This window comes from Neopelma chrysocephalum, unplaced genomic scaffold, assembly GCF_003984885.1.
Source record: "Neopelma chrysocephalum unplaced genomic scaffold, ASM398488v2 Primary Assembly neopelma1_75, whole genome shotgun sequence".
Lineage (NCBI taxonomy): Eukaryota > Metazoa > Chordata > Aves > Passeriformes > Pipridae > Neopelma > Neopelma chrysocephalum.
In genome coordinates this window covers 13,801,606-13,823,510 of record NW_020897736.1, presented here as the reverse complement: position 1 = coordinate 13,823,510, position 21,905 = coordinate 13,801,606, and the positions used below count along the sequence as shown (strand labels likewise).

At 42.4% G+C, this 21,905-nt stretch overlaps 1 protein-coding gene across 3 annotated transcripts in view; it reads right to left on the bottom strand.

The window, feature by feature from the left end:
- Positions 1–21,905, bottom strand: part of MAP2K5 (mitogen-activated protein kinase kinase 5) — a 128,155-nt gene that overhangs the window by 84,152 nt on the left and 22,098 nt on the right. For all 3 annotated transcript variants that reach the window (XM_027688438.1, XM_027688439.1, XM_027688440.1), the window contains 3 exons: positions 21,291–21,339; positions 16,378–16,442; positions 2,155–2,194 (listed from right to left, as the gene is read on the bottom strand). In XM_027688438.1, the coding sequence (XP_027544239.1) occupies positions 2,155–2,194; positions 16,378–16,442; positions 21,291–21,339 (154 nt within the window). The remainder of the gene's footprint in view (positions 1–2,154; positions 2,195–16,377; positions 16,443–21,290; positions 21,340–21,905) is intronic.

Genomic DNA, 21,905 nt, shown 5'->3' with positions numbered 1-21,905 from the left:
CAACCTCCATCTCCCTCACCAACCTCCATCTCCCTCACCAACCTCCACCTTCCCCATCAAGTTTTTGCCCAAATACCACGATTTTGAAGTCATTTTACACGCTCAGAGTGCAGGTGAACTCGACCCCCCCAGTGAGAAGGGTTAATCCCCCAGAGGAACATCTGAGCACGTTCCCTCTGCTCCCCACTGCACCTCCAGGACAAATCAGGACGAGTTGTCGAGTTAAACACAAGCAGCCAAGTGACTGAATTATAATTTACTCTGTGCTCAATTTAAATTAGCGTGAGGCTATTAAAATATACAGTATAAATACAGCAATTCATCACGAGCTGTCATGGATGACTTCAGCTATTTGCTGGAGTGGCACACGTTGCACTGAAGGGAACCAGAGCCAAATCACAGGTCAAATTAAGCTGCTATTCTGCTTTAATTCCCTCCTTTAATCTGTGGTGACATAATTGTCTTTTACAGTATGTACAACTCCGAGGAAATTCGGGAGCATTACAGGCAGTGCACAAATGATTAATCAAATGGTCCATTTAAATGCCAGCTTAAGAGCAGGGGGAGCTCAAAGCAGTGGGGGGATGGAAAGGAGCCAGGGCACCCTCACATTTTTCACCTGGGTTTTGCCCTTTAATTGGGAGAAAGTTACCTTTGGAAAAGCCATTAAATCCTCCACGTAAAATATGGAGTTTGGTCCCTAACAGAGGTGTTATGTTATGGATTCTGTGTCTTTTATTTGCAAGATTATCCCTGTGCTGAAAGCATTTTAATCAACAGGTTTTTGGAATATTATCTTCTCCTATCAAACCCTTATATTATCATTTTTAAAAGTCCCAACAATGCAGAATTCTGCTTTACCAGACCCACCCAGTGATGTTCCTATCCTGGGAATCCTCTGTCAAAAGACTGGATGCACGTGATGATCATTCCAAGATGTTGGAATTACCATCCTCTTTTACTGCTGGTTAAGCCAAGATATAAGTAATTTAAGTAATTATTTTATATAATGATATATAATTTTAAATATTATATATAATATATATTTTATATATATGTAATTACTTTATATAATGATATATAATTATAAATATTATACATTATATATATTTTATAGATATAATTATACATAATTATAATTATATACAATATAAACTGTATATAATGTAAATTATATGAAAATATATATCATATAGAAATGTACATAATATACAAATATATATATATATACTTCATATATATATATATATATATGAAGTATTGGGGTAATTTCTTCAATAGCAACTTGACACAATCACCATCAGAGCAGGTTTCTCTCCAGCTCATGAGCACCTTATTTTAAACTATATATATTTATAACACATATATATGTTATATGTAAGTTATATATTATTTGTAACATATATATGTTATAAATATATAAATATGTTATATTTATATATAACATATATAAATGTTATATTACATTATGTTATATAACATTATGTTATAAATATATAAATATATAACATATATATAAATGTGTTATATATTGAAACCGTATCTATTTATAACACACATATTGATTTAATATCTCTTTGAAATCACCCCAAATAAAACATAACTGACAGTGACAGGCCCAGCACGAGCAGAACCTACAAGAAAACCCAGTTTCCCAAATCTCCAGGATGCTCATTATCCACCAGGAATAACCAAACCCATGGACTCGAAGGGAAAAAGGAGGTGAAATTGCTGAAAAAAGGGGTTTTTTTGCCACAGGGAGGTGATTTCAATTAACCTTGCAAAGGGTGAACTCGCTGATCCTCCTGCCTGAGTGAATTCCCTGGATTTCCTGGTGCTCCACCTCCTCTCCAGGCAGGTTCCCAGGGCATCCCCAAGCTTGGAAAAGCTCATTTGAGGAAGCACTGGAGAAGGTACCAGGGAAAAGCAGCTTCCTCACACAAGCCCAGATCTGGGAAGAGCTTTTCCCTGGGGGAAAAACCTGGATTTTTGGGAATCTGTGCTCATTTGGAATGACTAAAATGGAGGGTTTCCTGCATAAACAATGTGGATTTTAATGCAATGAACCAAACAGAGATCCAACCATCAGAAGGAAGGGAAGGAAACCAAGGTCAGGAAAGATTGGAAAGAAAGAAAATTACTGGAATCTCTTACCTTTACTGCCAGTATTTTTCCACTACGGACATGGTATGCCCTGTGTGAGGGGAAAAATAGAATTAATTTTAAATAATTCAACAAATTAAATAAAAATTAAATAAAATTAAATATTTTTAGATCACATATAATTCCCTCTATACATTTGTGCAACTTGATTTCACAGAAAAATAACTTGGAGCTCAGATGTTTTATGTAAAGCCAATTTTAGACAGCATTTCTCAAGGAGAACTGGTGAAAACAAGCGATCAAAAGGATGTATTTGCAATTAAATATTTATCAGGGTTTGTATCTGTAAAATAAACACAATGAAGATTTTGATACAGAGGAATATCAAACTTTTAATGGGAATTTAACAGAATCACAGGATCATTCAGGTCGAAAAAGACCTCCAAGATCATCATGTCCAACCTTAAATCTTTGAGTCCAACCGTGAATTTATCCCCTTTCCTATTTCCTTTCAATGAAATCAATTAGGAAATAACCACTATTCAGAATTTTCATGGAAAATAAGGTTTATCTCCCAGATCTGCCAGTCCTGTGGGTGTTTTCAGTGGGAAGACAGTGAGACACTTAGATATAAATATTAAAGTGAATTAAAAGCACTTATGACCAATTCTTTAGTATAACCTAAAGACCCTCAGAAAATATCAGTAAAATTAAATTCCTGTGTTGCTATTTAAGATCAGTGTTGGCATATAAAGTTAGGAAGAATTATTGTTCATGTGCACATGTACACAAAATAATTTTGCAGAGCATTTCAACAGCAGTTTTTCTTCATTTCTTGTGGATAAACATTTATAATTGGCTATTCAACAATGACCTGCCTACTCCTACCCATGAACATGTAAGAAAATAAAGGCAGGTGAAAAAAAAAAACCCTATTCAAAATCCAATGTAATTTTGCATAAAAACAAAACCATTAAAGGTTTTCCTCTTCACTAGTTTTACTGTCTCATACTGATTTATGGCACCACACTCAATAATGTCATATATGTGGCACTAACTTTAAAGAATTATAATATTTTACCACTCTCTACCTCTAGCAATTATTACTGAAGAAGAAAAGCTTTAATGGTTGGGTTTTTTCATGCAAAAATCACACCCAGACAGGGTGAAGTTGTTGTTTAATCTTATTTAAAACCCTGAGCTCTTCTATAATTCCCGTTAATAGCTCAGAAGTTTCTAAAAACTTCACCTTAATTGAATAACTCCTGGAAGAACATTTATGTGGCATCATCAGCTTTTAGGAACAAAAAAAAAAACAAACAATCAATGTGATTTAAGGAAGGAGGATCATCCTGGGGAGCTCTGACAGAGCAGGAGCCGGATGAATAATCCATGAATCCATGAACTTGCTGTAACTAGGGACGAATCAAGAGTGGCAAAACATTGTGGGCTTGAGAGGAGCAGGGATGAGGAGAGCAGGACCAGGTTGAGAGGAGATGCTCAACGTCTGTTGGCTGAGCAGGGCCCACCCAGGCCAGGTTGGCAACTTAATTAGGCTGTCAGGAAAGCTGAGCCTTTTTCCATGGGAGAGATCTCCTGTTTCCAAGTGAATTAAAAGGGAAGACTCGATGATTTAATTATGATGCACGCTAATTCATCCGTGGAAGTTTGGGTTGAGTTTCCAGCAGAGGGCAGGTCCCTGGTTTGGTTTACAGAGCACTGACAGCACCAATTTAACATTTAATTATGGCTGGGAATTGGATCACAAAGGGACACCGGGCCCATGGGTGGCTCTGCAAGGCCAGGAATTTGTTTACTCCGGGCAGCTCGACTGTCCTGACCTTCCCCAGCACAATAACTGCAAAGTGATTAATGAACTTTGAATGGGAGCTTTGGTTACACCAAAAGACAACCCTACACCTCTGCAGTGTTTTAATTAACAACTAACCCTTCAAATTAGGCTCTGGTTGCTACAGTAATTACCTGTTCCACCCAGCAGGGAGGGAAAAGGGGGTTTCATTGGATATTAGGTAGAACTGGAAGTTGGAATGGATCAGAATGGATCATTTTGGTTACAGTTGATCGTTGTGGTTACAGCCAAAGCCTGAAGATTTAGTACCAGCTTTTGAAGGATGTACTAAAAAATAAATCCCATGGAATAACGCGCACAGCACGGAGAAAACCAACATTTTGCTGCATACCACACCCATTAGCAAATTTATGAATGTCTATGAGGAGATTAAACCAATATTTCATTCTAAAAGTCTCATCTCAAGGGTCAGCTCTCCCAGATTTCGGTACCACCTCCAAAAAAAGTAAGTGAACAAACTCATCGCTGTAGAATAATAAGAAGAAAAAAGGCAAAAAACCCCTCATCACTGTAGAATAGTAAGAAGAAAAAAGGCAAAATGCAAAAGGTTCCTCAGAAACCTGGAACATTTCAGTGAACACACTTAAAAATCTTCCAGGACGGGCAGGAAAATGCCTAAAAAAACAGCTCCAACAACAACTCTCGCTGGGGATGAGTTTCAGTGAAGACAAGTGGATGTTAAAGAGGAGGGAAAACAGTTGCTAAATAGCTGCAGAGCTGCTTAAAAACAAACATAAAGAGCAGAAATGAAATGCATGGAAATGAGAAACATTCAAGGAAAACATCGTTTGGGTGTTTGCAAAATTTTATCCCTCGAAAAAAACCAGCTCTGAGGAAACAAATTAATTCTTCTGCTCTTTTGTTTGTTGGGGTTGGGTTTTGGTTTGCTTAAAAATCTCATATATTACAGTAAAAAGCTGTAACAGATGATTGAGAAGAGGTGGCTATAAATCATTTGTTGTTAAGGAGAAATCAGAGACACATCAGAGAGAGCCAAATTCTGCAATCAAGAGCATTAAAAAGCAATTTTGAACACTTGATGCCAGTGCCAAATATTAAAAATATAGAAAAGCTACTTTAGTTTTGCAGGAATTTTACAAACACCACGGCATGGAGTGTTCATTTTACTCTCCAGAGAGGAAGCTCCAAGCAAACAAATAAAGGAATATATATAAAGGGACAAACAAAGGAATATATTCTCATGCAGAGCCTGATCCCAATTCCACTCGGGTTAGTTGGGGGATTGTATCTATCAGAAATTTGATGTTTTATTATTTTAAATGCAGATTTATAGAAATTTTAGGAGATCAATAATCACCACAACAACTTCCTCCAATAATAAAAATAATTTAAATACACATTTTAAAAAAATGACACTGTATTTATTAAAATAGTAGAAAAACAAACACGACAGCAACAGAAAATTCAGTTGGTGCCCAATTTCTGCACATGAAAAAACTGTAACTCCAATACTCTGCACTGAACTATTTTTTAAATTTCTATTTTATTTAAAAAGAGGCAGTTCTTAGCTATTGTAGGCACAGCATTTTTGAGGCTTAGGATAATGATTAAAGCCATTAAAAAAAGGGCAAAGCTCAGGGATCCCTTTTGGGATCCCAACCTTACAAGACAATGAATTCTTTTCAAATTCACCGAAGTCTGACTGCAAAAAGGGCATCTCTAAAAAGAGCGGATAGTGCAAAAAGTTATAGATAAAATCCATATATAGATATAAAGACAGAGATATAGATATAAATATATATCAGTTAAATATATATCTTTAACTGATCAGCAGTGAGAGCTTCAAAGCAAACAGGAACTGTTGTTTAATTAAAACCAAGTTTTAATAACTCAGATCAGTAACTCCCCCAACAAAATTTTTTACAGGTTTCATAAAAGAAGGAAGAAATTTTCAGGGAGGATGGAGGAAAGAAAGCAGCAACTTTCAAACCCCCTCAGGAAAATAAACACATTCCACCAGCAGAGGCAGTGTGGTAGAAGGCAGTGTATGAGTTTCAAAAAAGAGGGAAAGAGAGGAGAAAAAAAGCCAGAAAAGAGGGAGAAGTTGAGTTTTAGAGGGGTTTTCCTCCCCCCTGTTGGCCCAGGAGATGGAGGCAGCGGCCAACACAGAATCCTGGAATGGTTTGGGTGGGAAAGAACATTAAAGCTCATCCCATCCAGGCTATGTAAAGCTCATCTACAGGCAGGGACACCTTCCACTAGTCCAGGTTGCTCCAAGCCCCGTCCAACCTGGCCTGGAACATTCCAGGAAGCATCTCCCTGTGGGAAGTTCTCCCAGTGAACACACAGAGGTTGTTTTAATGCTGTGTGAGCACAGGCCAGGCTGAAACATTCCCACTGGGGAGCAGAAACTGAAATCCCTTCCTCCCCATAACCACTGGAGTTGATGATTCCAAGCCCCCACCTCCATGACAAGGAGCAGCTTCTAAGCAAGACTGGCAGAGTTGTGGCAGATATTTTATTAACCTTGACTATTAACCATCTCCCCGGACATTTAGAGCCCTGAAGGGACACACAGGAGCCAAGAACTTTGTCTTCCCCCCTCTGGAAGTGCAGAGTGTCCCTCAGAGGTGGTGTAGTCAAAAAAATAGGTTATTTTGGGGGAATAAATAAGAAACACGGTGTGTGAGCAAGCCCTGCTTGAACAAAGCCCTCCAGCTAAGCCAGATAAACTTGTGATGGACTGCAGAGTATGGAACGTGCATCCCTTGTGTCCCAGAAAATCAAAATCAATAGCAGGGAAAACTAGAATAGGGCTTTGGGGGAACTGCCAACTCCTCAGCATCTCTCCCCTCACCCCACGTAAGATGTGTTTCTCCAGGAAAGCAAATTAAGAATTGAAAGCATCAGAAGCAGCTGGCTTCTGTTTTAGAAGAGAGGGAAGAAAAAGGGAATTGAAAGGCACGTTGTTTTCTTCCTGAGGTAAAGAAAACCAAGGAGAAATGTCAGATGCTTTGGCTCAAACCTCAATCCCGACCCATCCTAATATTTAATGCTAAAAACTTCATACACTGAATATGAGGAGTTTCTACTCACTCAGCTCAAGAAGGAAAACAAACCCAACCAAAGAGAACACGCACAAGATTCTTCATAAACAGCTTAGATGGCAAACAACACATTTCTCCCTCTTTCAACAATTCTGTATCCTCCCTGGGAGGAATTTTACCCAAAGCCCAGGATGCTGTAATTGAGGGATCATTCCTTCCAGGGCAAGCAAAGAACTGACTTCAGGGTCACCACACAAACACTGAAGAGGAACAGCAATTTTCTAGTTGTTTCCTTATTTTTAGCTCCCCACAGTTGAGTGACTTAACAATGGCCACATCACAAGCACAGAGTATGCAAAGATCCCTGAGTTTCTCCAACAGCTTTTCCCATCATACACAATAACTTTTTACTACAAACTGAGTTTACTGTTCTATTAAAACTCAAAATAAATGTAGTCTCTACCTAGGAAGCAAAATTCATGAAAATTATTCTCTCATGCTGATGCAGAAAAGCACTGGAGGAGCCTGGAGCAGGATCCTGCTTCCCATCTGCTCACTCCAGCCACCAGGATATATCCTTCTATTTTTCCCCCCCCCAATAGCCACAGAAACAATTTCTAATCAATAAGATATTCCTTGGCAAGACTAAATGATTCAAGGGAAAGCCATGACCTGTGTGCTATGCCAATGAGTCAGTCCCTTCCCTTCCTAGAAATATAACCAACCTCAGCAAATATGACAAAATGATGGACTGACAGCACGGAGGCAGCAGGGATGAAACGTCCCCCTCCAGCCCAGGGACCAGGGAAACTCATGGCTGATGTCAGGAGGGATTCTGGAAAAGGGTATGGAGTGACAGGACACAGGGAATGGCTTCCCACTGCCACAGGGCAGGGAGAGATGGGAGATTGGGAAGGAATTCCTGGCTGGGAGGGTGGGGAGGCCCTGGCCCAGGTTGCCCAGAGAAGCTGTGGCTGCCCCTGGATCCCTGGAAGTGTCCAAGGCCAGGTTGGATGAGGCTTGGAGCAACCTGGGCTAGTGGAAGATGTCCCTGCCCGTGGAATGAGGTGCACTTTAAAGTTCCCTTCCCACACAACCTATTCCAGCATTCTGTGAACGCCACAAACTGTGGCAGAGCTGCTGTAGTTCTGCTGGCTCACAGAAGCTCTTGGTGATGCTTTAGCAGATGAAATGATGGTTCCTCACCATCTAAACCAACCTCTCTCCTGGACAGGGACTGCAGCAGTGGATGAGCTCAGCCACAGCTTTGTCCAGCTCTGTGCTGACAGCCCCAGGATGGACATTCCCTGCCTCTCCCATGCCCTGTTCCAGTGCTGCAGCAGCATCTTACTCTCCTCATGTCCATCTGAACCTCCCAAGGTGGCAAACTCAGGCCACAAAGTAAAAACAGAAGCGAATATTTTGGTTTTCTCTACTACGTTTCCTTCTGCTCCACACCTTGGTGTGTACTCATTGCACACCTTTGTTAAAAACAGCAGGACACCATTTCACTCTAAAAGGATGGTAAAGACTGTCCCATTTCCCCATGTTTGTATCAGCTACTCACAGAACTGCACTGAGTAACTGTAAAGCCTCCAGACATCCTCCTCACTCAGCCACAGAACAACACACACACTCTGGGACCAAGGCAGAGCATTTCCTAACAGAAAACCAGAAGCTTTAAGCTTCTTATCTGAGCTCAAAAGCGAACAGGAAGAGCTGTGCTTGCAGCAAAGCAGCCCCTTCAGGCGTGAGGGCACAGACTGAGGCAAACTGGACATTTTTCCTGCCCTGTGAGAAATAACCGAGAGCAAAATGTTGTGTTGGTGTCGTGCAAAAGCAACAGGACTGCGAGTGCCCTCCCTGCAGCACGGCGTGCCAGCCACCAGCTGCAACCCAGACACAAATAAAATCACCCCCACATTTGCTTTTCTGGTCATTTTTCCCTTTTTTCCCCACTATTGCCACTGTCTGTCATGCTCCTGGTCAGGCTCTAACGACAGAAGTGTCGTGTGCTCCCACGGCCATCCAAAGACACGGATTCAAATTGTTTCTAGGAAATAAGCACTTTGCCAGTTGTTGCCTCCTGCAATAGCAAACACATTAGCCTGACTCTCTGGCTGTTAAACCAGGAAATCCAGAGTGCACAGCAGTTGTAAAAAGGAGCTTTTATGGGGTCTGTGCTGGTTCAAAGCACAATCTACGCCAACCTCCCCCTCCATCTGAAACCCCACCGCAGATGCTTGAGCACTGATTGCAAAATGATTTGGTGCTGAAGTAGAAAACAACCAGCAAATACTTGTAGCTAAATTTTAAACTTTTTAGAAAGAGTAAAATTGGCATTAGAGGCTGCAGAAAAGAGAATGTTGAGCAGCAACGTCTCAGTTAACCCAGCTCTGGGAGAATGAGGCGGTGCTGGAATCCAAGCCCGAGCACAGCAGTGATCCCTCACCTCTTTATGCTCTAACCTGCTACTATTTCCATCTGTTCCCACTTAAACGAGTCTTCCTTGGCTCCTGCAGCCAAACATTCAGGGTTAACCTTTGAAACCTGGATTACAAGCCTTTCTCCTTGTACTCATCCCCCTGCAATTCATTCCCTGTTCCTTAAAGAGACCTGAACAGGCAGGAACAAAGGTGAGACAGCTCAGCCCTGACTGCTCCAGGTGGTGCCACCAACAGCAGGACAGCCAGGACCAGGGGACCACCTCAGATCAGCTGCAGGGAATGGATTTCAGCTGCTTCCAACTGGCTGCAAGGACAAAGGACAGCAGAGCAGCCACGAGCTCCCTGACACAGCCAGGAGTTATCCAACACAAGCAGATCCAGAGCAAATCCATTCCAACTCCAGGAAGAAATTTGAAGCAATAGAGTGAGCCAAAAAGTTCCTCACATTCCATGGTGACAGCAATTTAGATGCCAATGTGAGGGGTTGTTCATCCTAGAGAAGGCTCCAAGGAGACCTGAGAGCCCCCTCCAGGGCCTAAAGGGGCTCCAGGAGAGCTGGAGAGGGACTGGGGGCAAGGGAGGGAGGGACAGGATACAGGGAATGGCTTCCCACTGCCAGAGGGCAGGGAGAGATGGGAGATTGGGAAGGAATTCTTGGCTGGGAGGGTGGAGAGGCCCTGGCACAGGTTGCCCAGAGAAGCTGTGGCTGCCCCTGGATCCCTGGGAGTGTCCAAGGCCAGGTTGGATGGGGCTTGGAGCAACTTGGGCTAGTGGAAGGTGTCCCTGCCCATGGAATGAGATGAGCTTTCAGTTCCCTTCCAACCCAAACCATTGTCTGATCCTTTGACCTTAAAGATCTTTTCCAACCTGAACAACTCCATGATTCTAAGCTCACCCACAGCCCCTCACTGGGAACAAACTCCCATTTCCAGGGTTGCTGTTCGTTTAAACTTCCGAGCTGTGGGCACACAACACAACACAACCCAACCAACTTTAATTTAAGAATCATCCAGTTTCTAATTAAACAGCCATAGGCAGCTGGCTGGATACATTTTAATCCGTTTCAATAACGTATTGATTGGATACTGAAGCTTAAAAATTAAAAGTAAAAAGATGACCGGGGAATTGTCCCATCTCAGCCCAACAGTAGAACCCTCTGTAAATAACTCCTCTTTTAACCATCAGCTAAATGAACACTTCAATACCACACTACAAAGTCTTCTGCAAAATTACTTTAACTAACAAGCAGAAATTTATCAGCTTCAGCCAAAATCAATGCTGAAATCAATTTGAACACTGGTTGTGTCTAAAGGGGCTCGTTGGCAATTTAGGGAAATTACACCATGTAAATGCCTGTGCTTTAATTGAACAGTTTCATCAACTAGGCTGTGATTGCTGTCCATTCATTTATTTACTTTCACTGCAGCTCCCATTCTGCAGAGGAATGGGTTTTGTCAGACTTGAAGGAGGTACTTTATCTTCATTTTATGCACTTTTGTGCATAACAGATTTTATGAGGCAGGAGAGCAATGGTTGGGGTCAAAGGGAACAAGTGACCAGCAGCCACTGGTCAGTCTTGTTTAAACCACAGTGGGAAGAGGTGGAACCTGGTGGGGGATTTCTAACTTCATCAGTTATTACTGTTCCAGTGCTTTTTAGTGGGACTAAAAATAACACAGAGCAAGAGAAATAGCAAATGGATGCAGTCTGGGAAAGGAAATAAAGGGAACTGCCTCCACCACTGCAGCACAAGAATTCTGGGAGGTGCAATTTTTAGACTTCAAAAGGCTCAAGATGTGTTTTAATGCCAAACAAACACTGAACCTGCCTCTGCTTCCTTCCTGCTGGGTCAAGCACCGTGGATAAAAGGTTGTTCCAGGGAAAATCTCCCCTGGAAATCACCCACTGGTGAAGCCACGTGAGTCAGCTTTGGGAACCTGCAGGGATGGGCTCTGATCCTGCTTCTGTCCCTGCTCTGCAGTGGGATTTCCCTGCCTGCAGTTACCCTCTGCCACATGCAGGGGATCACCCCAACCTACTCTGCAAAAGGGCCAAAATAATCTGGGGATCCAAGTATTTTAAACAGGGGCAAATGATTGTTCCTGTGTTCCACGTGGTTTGGAGAAGGCTCCAGGGAGACCTGAGAGCCCCTGCCAGGGCCTAAAGGGGCTCCAGGAGAGCTGGAGAGGGACTGGGGACAAGGGATGGAGGGACAGGACACAGGGAGTGGCTTCCCACTGCCAGAGGGCAGGGATAGATGGAAGGAATTGGGAAGGAATTGTTGGCTGTGAGGGTGGGGAGGCCCTGGCACAGGTTACCCAGAGAAGCTGTGGCAGCCCCTGGATCCCTGGAAGTGTCCAAGGCCAGGTTGGAGCAACCTGGGCTAGTGGAAGGTGTCCCTGCCCATGGCAGGGAGTGAAACTGGATGGTCTTTAAGGTCCCTTCCAACCCAAACCACTCCAGGACTCCACAATATCCATATGGAAAACCAGAAATGAAAGAACAGAGGAGTGGAACATCCCCACTAAGACTCAGACTGGTTTCCCACAACATCAGAGGTGCATTATAGTCACTGCTTTTAAAGAAAAACCTGGATCTACAGAGCTCCTTCCTGCCAGCACCACTGTCCTGCACTGGAATCCATGGGATTAACCCGGAGGAGGGAGCTCCATCCCCTCCACCTCCCTTCCTGTCAAACACAGCTGAACCTCCTCTGGAGCTTCCAGGCTCCAGAACTGACAGTGCCTGTCCCTGCCCACGGCAGAGCACCCACAATCCCCTCCCCAGGCACAGTTTGCAGCCTGTGCAAGACACAGAAACAACATTTAATGGCTAATGGGGCACCCCAAGGTGGCCTGGGATAGGGAATGAAGGAACAGGCAGATGCTGGAACACACCACTCACCCAAACTGCACAATTGCTCGAGTAAATGGCTCCAACAAATTGAGTTTTCCACATTTCTCCCCGTTTTCCCCAGCCATGCAATTCTTAGGGTGGTACATCATCAACAGCCACTTCTCTCCCAATTACTCAACTCAAAGTGAAGCCTTCTGGTTAAACTGCATTTTGGAAGATGGGAAGCCATTCCCCCCCCTTTTCTTCCCTCTCTCCCAGATCCTGGTAACTCACAAATTAATTAGGGCATCATTGGGGCTTTATGTTTATCTCTGTGTACACAGTGTTATATCCTCCTGCTGCTGGAGGCTCCTCCAGCAGAACCCAAAGAGATCCAAACCATCCACAGCTCCCATTTAAAATAAATCCCAGGCACACAGAAGGGATTAAACAGAGTTCCTGAACATCCCACTTCTCCTAAGCTACAACTGCACAGCAAAAACTAGAAAACATGAAATAGGAGAAAAATATTCTATTTTAAAGGAAGGAAACAGTGTTTTGATACACCATGTGAGAGATTTGACAGAGAAATAATTTGCCAGAGATAAATACCTCTACTTTGTAATATTTAAGTTCAAAATATACACAATTTTAGGCCTAAATAATTAAAGTAGCTACTCCTGACCCTGGCTGGCAGTGTGTGCATCCCATTGCAAACCAAATCATTTAACATACAGTTTGGGGGTGTTTTATATTTCCTCACATATTTTGGAACATGCAACCAATCAAAAAGCAAGGATAATTAACTGGCTTTGCCATATCCAACTTCAGGATTTTTATCGTCCCTTAATTAAGAAAATAGCACAGCAAAAGGTAGGGGCAAAATAGGATGTCAAACAACTATAAAATCCCTTCTTTTTAGAACAGGAAAAACATTTAGATTCAGCAAGTTCTCCCTAGAAATATTGCTATAAAGTATTGATTTTTTACCAGACTCAATTGACTGAAAAGTTGTTTGTATAGCAATATTGGCCAAGCCAATATACTGGAACAATTTTTGCTACACACAGTAATCAAGTGTATTTCTAAAGTATAATTATACTGTCATAAAAATAAAGCTAAGATACCTCTTCTCCAAGCAATAAACCAGTTGCAGCTGTAAAGAACCCAAATAAATGAAATCCATTTTCTAACTAAACATAACGTCTGGCGAGGAGAACGAACCCACCTCCCCTCTCCCCCCCCAACCCTCCTGGAGCCAGGGGTGGGATGAGAAGTGATCAATACTTCCATCTCAATAAAAACTATTTCAATAGTAAGTTAATTCACGTGGCAAAGGGAGGCTGAGAATTTTTGTTGCCTCGTTTGCTGAATGCCGGGAATATATCATTGCCATAATGGATCTGGGTTGGGATAAAGAGCTGGAAAGAAAGGGAGCTGGAAGAGAGGAGAGGGTGCAGACAGGCTCGTTCTTTAGCTGCAGATCAATAACCCACACGGGCTCTTCTCTCCACCAGCACGAGGGGGAAACGCAGCCAAACCTCTGCAATTAATTTTCCTTGACAAATGTTCATTGATTTACTGGAATAAAATATATGTGGGCTGCTGTGTATGACTAGTGCAATCCAGCTACCTGTAAGTATTCCACTCTGCAAGTCCTTATTGGCTTGGGTTGGGGTAGATGATCTTCCCTTCAGGAAGGGGGGATTGCTCCAAGGTGGGAAGTTCTGCCACAGGGCTGGAGCCCCTCAGCTCTGGGAGAGGCTGGGAGAGCTGGGAATGTTCATCTGAAGAAGAGAAGGCTCCAGGGAGACCTGAGAGCCCCCTCCAGGGCCTAAAGGGGCTCCAGGAGAGCTGGAGAGGGACTGAGGGCAAGGGATGGAGGGACAGGACACAGGGAATGGTTTCCCACTGCCAGAGGGCAGGGAGAGATGGGAGATTGGGAAGGAATTGTTGGCTGGGAGGGTGGGGAGGCCCTGGCACAGGTCGCCCAGAGAAGCTGGCTGTCCCTGGATCCCTGGAAGTGTCCAAGGTCAGGTTGGATGGGGCTTGGAGCAACCTGGGCTAGTGGAAGGTGTCCCTGCCCATGGCAGGGGGTGGGACTGGATGAGTTTTAAGGCCCTTTCCAACCCCAAACCATTCCAGGATTCTGTGATAACATGTAAAACATCCACACACACAAACAGTTCCCTGGAGCAGGGTGGAATGGCACCTACAACGGAGGAAATGCTGTGAAGTCACTGCAAGTGCTGATTTAAAACATGAACGGGATAAAAAAAGAAAAAGAAATGCAGAAATAGTTCCCTGATCCAGAAGGGGCCTCAGGTCTTTTATTTTTCACTTTCCCAGACTGCAGGCAAATGCCACAGTCACCCACTTAACAAAGGTGATCGAAGCACACTACCTTAGAAATACAAAATTATGTCAAAAAAGTGAAAAATGCGGCTTTATGCCACATTTTATCCAGATTTCCTGGGTGAATTTTAAGAAGTGTGAAATACATACTGTGCATGTGGCAACATTATGAAAGAATGGGATGTTTTTACACCATTTCTGCCCCCAAAAGCTGTGTCTCATCCTACACCCAACAGACACAGAATGAGCTGCTCCTTCCAAGCTTACAGACAGGCAAGAAGTTCATCAGACCCTCAGTGCAAAAATAGGAGGGAAGAACACATTCTCTTACCTTGGTTTACACTCCTTAGACTTTCAGAATGAAGAGGAGACACTTTAGGTAGGACCATTCTAACGCTGGTCATGATTTCACGTTGTTACTTCCTCATTTCAGCGGCTTCCCAAAGAAAATCACCCAGAACTGGACACAAGGACATATGTGGGTTCCCCCTCTTGGTGGGTGGGATATTCCCTGTCCTAACTATGCCTCAAGTGCTTTCCACAAGGACCAGAGCACGTGGTCCTCCTTTGTGATGCTTCTCCCACCTGCACCCACTCCCAGAGCACAGGGAAGGGAAGGAACCTTCTCAACTCAGAAAACACCAAGACTGAGGATTAAAGCTCAACATTCTCTCTCATATCTATTATAAAGCAAGAAAATAATCCCAATTCCTCAAGTTTCTTGGTCTAGGAATATCTTTCTCCCAGACATCTCCCATGAGATTTCTGAACCATGTTCTACCCACAATTGTAACCTGATTTTCAGAGTCCACTCCAAGGCTGGATTTGTTCCTTTAAGCTTTTGGAAGTTCCATTTCCATTAAACCTTCTGCAACGTTGGCAGCCAATTAGAAACTAAACTAAATGCACCGTAACTTTTAAAACATTTGGGGGGGGGGGGGGGAATGTTAATCTGAAAGTTAAAGTGTCTAAGGTATAAACAAAACCCTAATGGGATGCTGGGTTACTGTATATGGTAAATAGCTCTCTGGAGGAAACCTTTATTACTCCCTCAGGGCTTTCTTATAAAGTATGGATTTCTTAATTCCCAGTGGAATATTTTTCATACCCCACTGCAGACTATTAAGTACCAGATATTACATTATGTAGTTTAAACTTTGCACTATGCATGAGAAAGACTTTCCTGTCGAGAAAACTATATCTGTGTTATTATAATCTTTACAATATTCAAATTAATACTGGCTGCAGGGTATTAAAGCTCCACTACCGAAATTTGGGAGAGTTTATAATTTAATATATTCATCAGCCTGCGTGTGAAGCTGCTCAGGAGGGAGGAAGTCACCTCAACAGCAGAAGGGGGGGTGAGGAATTCTGAACTGGTGTCACCACATCCCACTGGTGTCATTCCCAGTAAGGGCGTGGCGAGCCAGCAGAAATAATGGCACTGGAAATCCTGGAGGCAACTCAGGACATTCCAAGTTCCACTTGTGAGCCCATTAACTTGTTACCCAGAGGGGGATTCAAAGCTTAGCATTAAAAAAATAATAAAAATGCACCAGCCCTCCCAGCACCCAAGAGCAGGCACCTTGTAAATATATAAGAGGATACTTTCAAAGTTCAGATTAAGGATTTATTTTATCATCTTCCCTGCAGAGGAGCAACAGCCCACCTACACCTCGACACGAACACGAGGGGTAAAAATAAAAAAAGAGCTGTTAAATCTCATTTTTAAAAGGTTTTAAGTGAAATCCCCACTCACTTGTAGACTGTGCCTCCATTGCCGTGACCGAGGATGTCTCGATACCGTATGTCTTGTTCATTCATCTCCACAAGAAAGAAAGAAAAACAAAAGAGATGTCATGCTGGGGATGGAAATGTCAAGGAAAAGCAACTCTAGGCCATAAACAACAAGCAGTCTGGGTCATTTCAAGTTCAGCTGCAAGAACGAGAAGATCAATACAACATTTGCTGTCCAATTTATAAAAGACGATACCAAGGGACAAAGTGATGGAAAGTTTAATGACAATTTGTTTGCCTGGGTCATTTCATTAAAGTTTGATAAAAGGTGTCAAAATGGAATGATATAATATAGCTCAAGAGGGTCAGGTCACAGCTACTGATAGGAAAAGGGTCTCCAGAACAGCACATAACCAAAGCCAAAGTTGGAGGTGAATGGAAACAACCCAACAGAAAACTGTCAGCTTAAAGTGTGGCTGGAAAAGTTTATGATTTATTCTGGAATCAGCATCAGTGATACTAATTGAGTGACAGCTCTGCCAGCAGGTTGTTTGGCAGAGTACCATTTACTCACCTTTTAACTAAATAAAAATACACATATTTGGAAAAAAACAAGTCTTGAATTGCAATAAAAACATTTTTTTCCTTGAAATACACAACTAATTATTTGCCTCAACCTTTCTGTTCCCCGGGACAACTCTCCAGACACGATGAGATCCTCAGAAATCCAAGCAGCAGCCTGATAACAAACACTGTAAATTGCAAAAGCTGGAATGTGCCACCTTTCTGATAGTGCTTTTATAAAAATTTATTATATTGAAGGATCAATTCAAATGTAAAACTACACTTCAACCTTCCCCTGTATAAATTCAGTTCTACTGATTTTGCACCTATTAAAAAAACTCACTAAAGACATTCTTGCAATGCACGTGTATACTTTAAAATAAGTATTTTAATCAGAATAAACTCTGGACAGAAAGCATTTTCTATTCTAAAAAGATTCCCCCATTGCCTGATAATTTTCAGTAGTAAATGTTTGGACAAATCCTGCTTTTAAAAGATCTTTTCCTAGGAAACAAACTTGTTTGTTTACCATCTTACCCAACAAAATTGTTGTGTTACCATCACAAGGTGAAATGTCCTAGAGAGTCAATACTCAGCATGTCTTAAAAACAGAAAATGGAATATTTAATTGATTCAAAATAAGCTTTAAGGACAGAAACGATTAACCCAAAATTTGTGTCCTTTCCTTTCACTACCTGAGTAAAACACATTGTTTCTAACAGGAAATACTGCACATTTCTTCCAGTGATGTTAAAACCTGACTCCTGAGAAAACTCAAAATACTTCAAAGTAGAAGCTGACTCTATTTTATTACCTATTTGTAGTCAAACCTTGGCTAGGTATCTAAGAAGGAATGAAATGGCCCACTCAAATACCAAGGTTTATGATGAAAATCAACATTTATCTTCTTACCAAAAGCTTTCCTGCTTATTGCATCCATCAGAAAATGCAAATAAAGAGGGGGGAAAAGACACCTCACAGGGAACAATCACTCATAAATGGGATTTAAAATATGTAAGGGATCTAGAGTGGATCCCTTGCACTAGAAATAATTTCTTTCAGGCTGCAGACTTGTTGATTTAAAGTGAATTTACGGAGTTCTGCTCTTCCAAGCTGGAAGACTTGAGTTCTCTGGTCTTGGAGGCAACAACCAACATCTCTCCTGCATCCTCAGAAATGTTCTTCTCAACAAAACTCTGAAGAGAAACCCAGTGAACCCCCAAAGCCATGGAGAAACTCCTATCTTCCCTTCTTGAGGGTGCAAAAGGAGAATTTTTGGTGGTTACACAAGTTATAAACAACAAATTGAGCTAAATCGGAGACGAAGTGTTTCCTCTTTTCTCCCGTTTTTTGCTCTTTGGGGAAAGGGAGAATTTTCACCACATCATTCCCAAAAAGATGGGGATAGGAGCAGCTCCGTCCTCTGAGGATTGAGCCTGGTGATATCCCAGAAAAACAGCGACCAGAACCCAGGGAAAAACAGGAATACTGGGGTGGAGGGAGTGTCTGTCGGCGACCGACAGAGAGATAAAGTCTGATTTACTGGCTCCAATAAAGGTGCCAAAAAACACAGGGTGATTTATTTATTTTAACTGGGAAAACTGGATTCTCCATCATAAAACACCAACACAAAACCAATGAACTCCCCGGGAAGGACCGGAATATTAAAGCTGCAAACCCAACTTGGACTGGCTGCCGACACGAAGGGAATTCATGCAAAAGCAAAGCTTCAATTATGGAGCAGCAAAACAAAACACCCCTCGCTTGGACCTGCTGGGTTGGGCAGAAATCAGGGTCTGCCTGTTGTAAATCATTAAAAGCAAAATGCTCAATTAATCCTGATTTGATGTGGAGGGGCTGCCACAATCCCGCGGCCGCACCTCTGCTTCCCAAATGGAAGCAATCATGGATTCAGCCAACAGTCACACTCCATGAGCAGACAATTGAGGAGATTTAGTAAATCCCACTTTATAGAGCAGAGACTAATCGGAAAACACGAGCCAGTCAAATGTTTCTTATGAACTGTTGACACTATATCAATGCTGAATCAATTGGTGGCATTTACTCTGAGTGACAGAAAAGAAATAAATATTTATATCACATCACCTATATCAATGAACCCAGGCAGAAAGCTATTTCTAACCTGTCAATATTTGATTATCTTGAAGAATCATGTCCCCTTCTTTTAATGATTAATATGAATTCCTTATTAAACCTAAATGGAAACTACTAGAAGAATATCATTAGGGATGCCTGAAAGCAGAAACTGTCAAAAAATAATCAAAACTAATAGCCCAGGCCATATTTAAGTAATGATAAGTGTGACTTAATCCCCCCAAAAGGAGGAAAAGTTAAAAGTTACTACTGGAAACCCAGCTCCAGTTGTGGATCTGGGATCAAATTTTGCAGAACACAACAAAAATAATTTGCTCTCAACAGAAGGCAGATTAACTCCCATCAGGGTGAATAAAAAGTAGCATTAAACGTAGTATTAAAACTTAGTTATCTTATTTATTTTCTAATGGGTTTAAGCAACATTTTTAAAATCATAACAAGAAGTTTGGTTCTTTTATACCGTTCCAAAATTCTAAAACACAGGGGAGAAATCTGCGAATCTACTGCAGGGCACACAAACCACTTGTTTTTATTGTTTTGAACACATAAAGTGCCCAAATTCGGCTCTTCACGAGAGCTTTTACTCCCATTCAACAATTCTACCTTTTAAAAAAAATCAGTGATATTGGAGTTATTACCAACACGACTCAGAAGTTCAGCTGCCTGCTGCTGGCACTGCCAGAATTTCAAGTCAAGAGAAATGTATTGTCTGGCTCCCTAATTTTGAAACACAAGCAAATCCACCTGGTGGGAATGTGTGAATAAAAAAAATTAAATCTGGACATGAGGGACTGTCAAACTAAACCTGGACGTGAGGGAACATCAAACTAAACCTGGACATAAAGGGATGCTGACAAGCCTAAAACCACATTTCCAAGCTGCATTCCAGGGATTCAGTGGCACTGGGGTGTCCAAATCCTATTTTTGAGGGGGTCTCTCATCTGTTCCCCCCTCCCAGTGTTCCAGGTGAGGCTGAAGGACACGAGGAAGCTCAGCCTTCATCTTCTGACACGCTCAACTACAACTCCTTGATTCATGAAATGCCAACGAGGCTTGGAGAGGTCATTGTGTGAAGGCACTGAATAGGCATCTGAGATAATTAAGATTTCAGCCTTCGAAACGTGGAGGGGAAGTGAACAGCAGTTAAGAAAATCAATAAGAGTCTTTTATTTGCAGTGACACAGATGTCTCAGTCAATAGAGCCTAATAGGCAAGTCTGAGCCCACGACAGGCACCGGCCTCCGAGGCTGCAAAGGGCTCTCTGTGACAAACATTAAAACATATTTATGTTGCTGCTGAAGGATCTGGGCTTCTCTGAAGGTGGTTTAATTTAACAGTGCATATTTAATGTCATTACAAGCCTGCCCAAAACAAGCACAAAATAACTGTGCTGTTTGTCCGCTCGTCCATCAGTTGTTACATTAAACCTTTCACTTTTGAGTGCCTGGAACAGGAAGGGAAAGGAATTCAAGACAGTTTTCTGCAACTTCGGGGGGTTTTTTGGGTTCACTGGGGTTTTTTTGCTTTTTATAAAGAAGTTACAACATAGTATCATAGAATAGTTTAGGTTGGAGAAGACCTTTAAAAGCAAGTTCATCCATTAACTTAACATCACATGAAGTGGTAGAGTGAAGGAGGGCAGGGAGAGATGGGAGATTGGGAAGGAATTGTTGGCTGTGAGGGTGGGGAGGCCCTGGCACAGGTTGTCCCTGGATCCCTGGAAGTGTCCAAGGCCAGGTTGGATGGGGTTTGGAGCCACCTGGGCTAGTGGAAGGTGTCCCTGTCCATGGCAGGAGGTGGCACTGGATGTGCTTTAAGGTCCCTTCCAACCCCAACCATTCCATGATTCTAAAGTGATTCCAGAGCAGTTCCTTGCAAAAGCCTGTTAAATATTCAAGTGCCTTCTGCCCTAGAAAGTAGGAAGGTCATTCTAAGTGAGGAGTTGACTCAGTTATTCAAAATTGATTAACTTTCTCCCGGAATTGTGGCGGCAGCGCAACACGTGCGAGGGGCCTCCATCTATTTGGAGCTAAATCTGATTAGCACATTTTGAGAAATGGGAAGCAAATTGCTCTGCCAATCAAAGTAAATCAGGACACACAACTCATTCATATCATGAAGGTTTTCATGGTGCCTCCAAGTCCTGTGTTAAAAGAACACATCACAGCTAAATGAGCAGTAAACATCTCTGCCCCTATTTGTGCTGTGCCAATCACTGCAGAACCAGGCAGCCAAGGCTCCATCCAAAGCACCTACCTGGCCATTGGCAAGTATTTTCTTCAGCTCTGCAGAAGACTTTTTCAAGCTGGAATAAAAACAAGAGGCGATTATTTTTAACAGCTGGGTCGTTTCGCTCCATCAGATCAAGGGAAATCACAAGCAACAAATTCCTGGTTCCATTATTCTGAGTAGGTGAAACTTGGAGGAGGAGATCTAGTGAACACCAGTCAGCACTGCCAGAGTGCAGACAGCAGGGATGGAGCAGCAGTGAACACTTCAGAAAATCAATGTATTTTTCACCTTTACAAACTGGCTGGTTTAGATACCTGACTATACCACCCCCTGAGACACAACCTATTGTTCATCAGTAAAATGAAAGAAAGATACTGTGGCACATCAGGTGGTTCAGAAAACAACAGGAAAATAAGGCTCACATCTAGTTTTCAGGTGCCATATCTCGTTTTACAGCTCCTTAAGGGATCATTCCTCAATAAGTCCTGCAGCAGAAGGCTTTGCCCCACTATCTCAGATGAGTGCAGACCACAGCACAGCGAGCAGGACGTGCCTAAATCCCTGAGATGAGTCCAGGTTTCCATTCCAGGACAACTTGCTGCACTCCCTGTGCTTTTTCAGGAAGAATCCACTCCCATG